This window comes from Chelonia mydas, chromosome 6 (genome assembly GCF_015237465.2).
Source record: "Chelonia mydas isolate rCheMyd1 chromosome 6, rCheMyd1.pri.v2, whole genome shotgun sequence".
NCBI classification, from domain to species: domain Eukaryota; kingdom Metazoa; phylum Chordata; order Testudines; family Cheloniidae; genus Chelonia; species Chelonia mydas.
In genome coordinates, this window is record NC_051246.2 from 29452998 (window position 1) to 29459528 (window position 6531).

At 51.1% G+C, this 6531-nt stretch overlaps 1 protein-coding gene across 1 annotated transcript; it reads right to left on the minus strand.

The window, feature by feature from the left end:
- Nucleotides 1-981: 981 nt before the first annotated feature.
- Nucleotides 982-3790, minus strand: CDKN1C (cyclin dependent kinase inhibitor 1C). The gene is made up of 3 exons (XM_037899648.2): nt 2849-3790; nt 2261-2387; nt 982-1674 (listed from the first exon to the last, which is right to left on the minus strand). The coding sequence occupies exons 1-2, from the start codon at nt 3441-3443 to the stop codon at nt 2266-2268; spliced, it is 717 nt and encodes a 238-aa protein (XP_037755576.1). The 5' UTR covers nt 3444-3790; the 3' UTR covers nt 982-1674; nt 2261-2265.
- Nucleotides 3791-6531: the final 2741 nt, after the last annotated feature.

Sequence of the window (6531 nt, forward strand, 5' to 3'; positions counted from 1 at the left end):
CACAGCAGAGGAGCCACTATGGTTTATCATGCTACTGATCTGTAAATAATGGGTCACTGGAAGATTTTTGAATCAGACCATTCAAATCCTTGCAAATGGAGTGTGGGTGTGTCAAAGCTTGGCACACGTTAGTGGTACTTGAAGTGCCTGACAGTGTCATCCTACAGTTGCACTTTGGGCAGATTTAACTGCAGCGTAAGTGGGTTTAAAAAATAGCCATTAGAGCTAATTTTATATGGATGGCAAGATGCTTTACAAAATAAATATCCCTCCCCACAAAGAGGGAGCATGAAACAATGCTAAAAGGTATTGTATTGAACATAAATTCAGTCTTCTCCTGAACTAAATGGGCCAGAACTTTGTCTAGACCTGTATGTAAATGTTATCTACATGAATTATAAAAGCAAGGCTTGAGGGATTGTAACTTTTTGTTAATGTAGTGTATTTTAGATTCTGGGAATCAGATAATTGGTTCATGCTAACTCCAGCAGTGGCTACAATCCTACTGGTTTAGAGAAAGTTAAACTCCTCTATACCATGGACAGCTAATCAATTGTGTACTACTTACAGTATATGGGGGAACAGAATTGTGCCTCTAACAATCTTCACCACTAGAAAAAAATCTATGCTACGCAATATGTACAGGATGAGGCACTGAGAAGCAACGTGTTTTTTAAATATTTATAGTGGCTGGTGGGGTGGTGCACATTTTTATCCTGAGATTCTTTGTACCACAATCCTTGTGTTCTTTGAGCATCCTACTTTACAAAGGTATGGAAACTGGCCTTGTTTTGTAGTGTCCCCCTGCCCCAGCAGCTGTGGAGTGTGAGAATGAATGAGTTAGTGGAATGGAAAGATAGTTTGAGATCTAAGGAGGAACTTTAAGCTTACACAGGTGTTTTCTAATGTTTGCAAACTAGGGCATTTTCTGTCACTTGTGTTCCACTAGATGTTTCCTTAATACGAATTAACATCAATAGATTTGACTCCTTTTTTTTTTTTATTTGAACTTTGTGGCATTATTTGCAATGGCAGTGGTACAGACCGGCTCAGGAACCATTGAAACAGATGTCTTCAAGTAAAAACTAAATTTTTTGATTTATAGCTACATTTTGTGAATGCAAAAAAAAAAAAAAAAAAGAAACCCACTATAAAAATAAATTTACATTTTGTAAATAAAAGCAAATATAGTGCCCTTTGGCTTAACCAAAAGAAAAAAAACCAAACAGCCTATTGGGTATCAACCAACGTTATCCACATTTGACATAAATAGAAAATATAAGTTAGTATAACTCTTAAAAAAATTTGTACAAATATACATTTTTTTTTTTTTGCACTGAGAGATCAGCAAAGGTTAAACATTTCATATAAATGACTTTAAAGCTTTACACTTCTGGCCAGTGTACTCACATTAGGCATAATACATTTATATATAAAACGCAATACATTGCACAGTTGTAAATTAACACTGCTCCGTCCGTGGCTGTAGTCAGAGCTACTCTCACTACATGCAGTTCCTTGCGTGGGAGAGGGTGTAGGGAGCCCAGATCTTAATCCTCCTTGCTCCAGCTCCCTTGAGAGTTGCCCCTTGCCGAAGCGTGGGCAGAACAGCCGCTGGGCTCCGCGCCTCCAGAGACGAAGCAAAATCTCCCTTAGGGTGTCATAGTGCAAAATCTGAGGAGAAAAGGGGGGAAGGGAAGCGAAGCAGCCCTATGAATTTCAGGAACATCCACTGAAAGTAACCGCGACTGCTGCTCCCAGCAGCCACAGACAGAGCCCCGGGCGGCCACAAAGTAACTCGGCCGACCCCGCCCCATCTGCCCCTCCATCTCGGCGAATGAGTCAGCGAAACCAGCTCCTTCCCAGCTCACCCATCACCGGGGAGGGGCTTGCACAAGGGCGGGGCGGCCCCGACTCCCCCCGGGGAAGTGGCTTCCCGTGTGCGTTGGCAGAGCGCGGCGGCAGCCTGGCCCGCCTTCCAAGGGGACCCGCCCCCCAGCTCCCGGCGAGATTCAGGCCCCGCTCCTGGGTTGGCGGCGCGCACGCCCCGCGGAGAGGCGTTCCGTGGGTCCCCGCTGCGCGGCGCCAGGCCGGACACGGCCCTCGCCCCAGGCCCGGCCCAGCAGCACCCTCCCGCGGCCCGCCCCGCCGCCGGGCAGCGGCAGCAGCCGCCCTCCTCCTCCTCCCGCCGCGGCTGGGTTTTGAGGCTCGGGAGGCCGCCCGCCGGGGGCTCGCTCTGGTCTCCGGGGAGGGCGCTCACCTGGTTCACCGCAGCCGCTTCCGGGGCGTCTGCTCGGCGGGCACGGCGGGCGCAGAGGCGGGACACCCGCCGGGATGGTCGCAGGCCGCTTTGGAGTCCCCCGGCCTTTTCCGCTTGACAAAGAAATCTAGGGACCCAAGGCAGGAGCGAGGCGTTACACACACACACACACACGCACCCCGGCCGCCGCCGCCTCCCCCAGGGGCGGCCCCCGCGGCAGGGAGGGGCGGACGGACACACGAACGTGCTCCCGCAGCAGCCGGGCCCCGCCCTGCCCGGGCCCCCGCATTACAGCGCGCACGGGAGGCCTGGCGGCTCTTGACTCCCCCTCTCTGCCTCGGGGGAGGGTTGCAGCTGGGTCGGGTTTGTTTACTTCGCCGGCCCGCAGCGCGCAATGTGCTGTGTAAGCGTTTCCCCGGCCGGGCGCCGAGCCCGGCCCCAGCGAGCTGCGCCGCGAGCCTTTTCGCGGAGCGAGCGATGCCCGGGGCCCTTTAAACTCAGGGGCAGGCAGGGGGATTGAAGCGCAGAGAGCCCGACTGGGGGGGAGGGTTGCGCCCGTGCCGTGCGCGGGGCATGCCCCAGCCTTACCTGTGATGTGGGCTGCGCTGGAGGACGAGACCCTTTTGAGCGCCGCTGGCGCGCAGGGTGCGGGTTTGATTGTAATCCCTGAGTAGTTGTTGAGCTGATCGGCTCGGTTCTCCTGGTTGAGCCGCTCTTTACCCCCCGCGATAGTGCTTTCCAGGGCTGCCGTCTTACCCTGGGGGCTGGGGGAGGAGGACGCGGACACCACCAGCTCCTGGTGAGGGTCCCTGGGGTTAACCCCCGCGGGAGTGTCCATGCCCCCCAGAGGTGGCTTGGACCTGACCAGCAGCACCGGGAAGCGGCACCTCCCGACCTGCAGCGTCTCCCGGTAGAAAGCGGGCACCGAGCCTCCCTCCACCTCTTCCCACTGCAGCCTGCCCGGGCCGTCCAGCGGGGTGTCGGTCTGGAAGTTGTAGTCCCACCGCCTCTGGTCATCCTCGCTGATCTCCCGTAGTTTGCTCTTCAGCTCCCGGCTCAGCTCTTCGTGATCCACGGGGCCAAAGAGGTTCCGGCAGACCCCCGTGCGGGCGTGCAAGGGGAAAGTCCTGCGGGCGGCCAAGCGCTCCAGAGCCGAGGCGCTGGAGAGGTGCACGTTGGACATGATGGTCCTGCTGCTGCTGCTTCGCCCAGGGAAGGCAGGGACCCAAACGTGGTGCTCCTGGGGAGAAAAGGGCTGTGATTTCCACCCGTCCCCGCTCGATGGGCAGCCAGCACAACCAGCCTGGAACCTCGGCAGTCTGCTGGTGAGCCTGGGGCTGCCTCGCTTTTAAAGCCCTCACCAAGTTAGAGCAAAACATCTATTAGCATAATAGTATTTCTCTTTAATAACACTGCTGCCATTGGTGGAGGCTCCGCTGTCCCCTTGGGTGTAATACCTCGATCTCCGCTCCCCATTGGCTGAAGGGGAAACGGTGGCCGGGCGCCAAAAGTGGCAAGATCCCTGCCATTGGTCAGCAGGACCTGTCAGTCTGAGTTATATAGTGGCGATTGTGGGGGGCGGGGGTTGCGATTTAAAGAGAAGGGAGGTTGAGTAACGTGACACCCAGCCTGCAAACAGGTCCCTGCCCCCTTTGTTTGCAGGCAGCGGTGGCTGGTGCTGCTGCTGTGTGATTGCTTTTTTTTTTTTTTTTTACATTTAGGAGCCAGTCGCAGAATGGAGTCGCTGGGTTTCCGGGGGGAGACGCTTAGATTTGTTTAATTTGGGCTTTTTAAAAAGGCAAGTGGGTTTAAAAGAAAAGGGTTTGAAGAAATCTATATGGCAGTATGATGGACAAAAGGTTATCAGGAAAAACTAGTACAAAACAAAGCTAGATGTATGTAGATTTCAAAACAAGGGAAAGGATGTTTTTTAAAAGGCTTTTTTTGTAGTCACTTGGAAGTAATAAGTTACTAGGTATGTGTTTGCGTTACAGAGTAGAAGCATTGCATATGAAAACCACAGCTTTTTTGCCTGTCTTAACTTTAAAACCCATATAATACATACACGTTTGTCTGCTGTAGATGAGCTAATCTTACTATTGTGTTGCCAGGAATCAGCTGACTTGTCCTTTACATTTTCTGCCGATCATTGCAATCATTGCTTTTTGTTGTGATGGGGGAGGGGAAGAGAATCTTGCAAGGTGCTCCTACCATAATGGGCTTTCTTTAATGCTCCTCTGCACAGAAGCAAACAAGGGAAAAGATCAACTTTACAGTGGTTTGCAGGTTAGGGAGCACTCTTCTCACTCCTGCACATTGCTACTGCCTCTGTGAAGCCTATGCTTTTGACTGGCTCAGGGGTGGCCAACCTGAGCCTGAGAAGGAGCCAGAATTTACCAGTGTACATTGCCAGAGCCACAGTAATACATCAGCAGCCCCCCCTCAATCAGCTCCCCCACCCCCGCTCCCAGCACCTCCCACCCACCCACCAGCAGCCCTGCTGATCAGCACCTCCCCCTCCCTCCCTGCACCTCCCAATCAGCTGCAGGAGGCTCAGGGGAGGGGGTGGGAAGGGGTGGAGTGGGGGAAGGGCCTGTGGCAGAGCCAGGGGTTGAGTAGTGAGCACCCTCCGGCACATTGGAAAGTTGGCACCTGTAGCTCCAGCCCCAGAGTCGATGCCTATGCAAGGAGCTGCATATTAACTTCTGAAGAGCCGCATGTGGCTCCAGAGCCTCAGGTTGGCCACCCCTGGACTGGCTCATCTTTTTTTGCTGCTTTCATAAGAAGAGTGAGGAGGATGAATGTTTAATTGCATGTGAATGTGGTGTTTGTGAAAAGTGTCCATTTGAGTGAGCAATGGAGACTTGAAGTCCTGTCTCTATCCAACAAACAGGTACAGAGCAGGAAGCAGTTAACTGTTGCCTCTCCACCCTGATAGCGGGGAGCATTCTTCTTAATGTGGCAGAAGATGATTCAGTTTCCATGTGCCCTAGAGCATTGGAAAGCTGATGATCAGTACTGAGTTGGGCCAGACTGGAAATGGAAAACTAGAGGTGAAAGGCTCTGCAACTCATTACCAGTTCCAAGAGCCAGGCAGTGCCCTTGAGCAGAAGGAAAGCCTTTTCTTTTAAACATTTTTCTACCCTTTAATCCCCACTGCTGTGAAGCAGCAGGCCGCAGATCAGCCATTGAGGCCACTGGGTTCCAAAGCCTTAGCAGTGAGGACGTTGGCCACATGGAGGGTGAGCAGACAGTGAGGTCATTGGTGGGTAAGGCCTCCAGTGTCACTTTGAATGTGGAGACAGTTCTCAGGTTTCAGAGTAACAGCCGTTTTAGTCTGTATTCGCAAAAAGAAAAGGAGTACTTGTGGCACCTTAGAGACTAACCACTTTTATTTGATTTTATTTGAGCTCATGCTCAAATAAAATTGGTTAGTCTCTAAGGTGCCACAAGTACTCCAGTTCTCAGGTTGTGAGATGTCAAGGTAAGGCATAGAGGCCACTCGTTGCCATATCTCTAGTGTTACATGATATCTGCATCCATAAGGAGAGGCTGGAAATGTCTTTGGCCTCACTCAAGTCCCTAGACTCCTATGTAAAGAGAAATATTCAACATCCAAGTCCAGTAAGGGTCACAGATGTGATTCGAGCAGCACAGAGCCTGCCAAGGACATATGCAATGCTCCTCCTCAAGCTGAGGAGTAAAAGGAGGCTAAAGGCAATTTTGACCCCTTGAATTCAGCATTTTCTGATAACCAAGGGACTGACAACCCTGCTTAGTGATAAAGGTCAGCAGTGTTTAACATAAAGAAGCTAAAACAATTAAAGTCTTCAGACTGAAGACCCCTAATATCCATGTAGCAACTTTCTTTACTATTTGGTTGAGCTAGTAAGTAATGTTGTCAGATGAAGACACAGATGACCTTTCCAGGACAATATCGGAATCACACAGGAACATGACCAACTCATGGTACATATGGATCAGTCCTGTTAGGATCACAGGAAGGGTAGGATAGTTCCCATAAGGGATACAAAGGTAATTTTTAAAAGATGTCTGAAGAGTTATGGCCTTGTCAGATATGCTTGAATGCTTAAGTAAACAAGTGAAACCAGCCAGCAGTAGTATTGGAGGAAATGTTACTTCATGGGTTTTTCCTCATTGAAGTAGACTCCAAGAAGACCGTATTCCATTTGGAAGATGGTCTGCAGGCCAAAGAGAAGCTGTTCAGGGAACAGTTCATACAAAGGCTATCTTGGTTCATTGGCACGAAC

Coding starts and splice junctions, on each gene's coding strand:
- CDKN1C (XM_037899648.2), bottom strand. CDS start 3,443: ATGTCCAACGTGCACCTCTCCAGCGCCTCGGCTCTGGAGCGCTTGGCC. Junction 2,388..2,848: donor CAGCGCAGCCCACATCACAG/GTAAGGCTGGGG, acceptor TTGGGTCCCTAG/ATTTCTTTGTCAAGCGGAAA.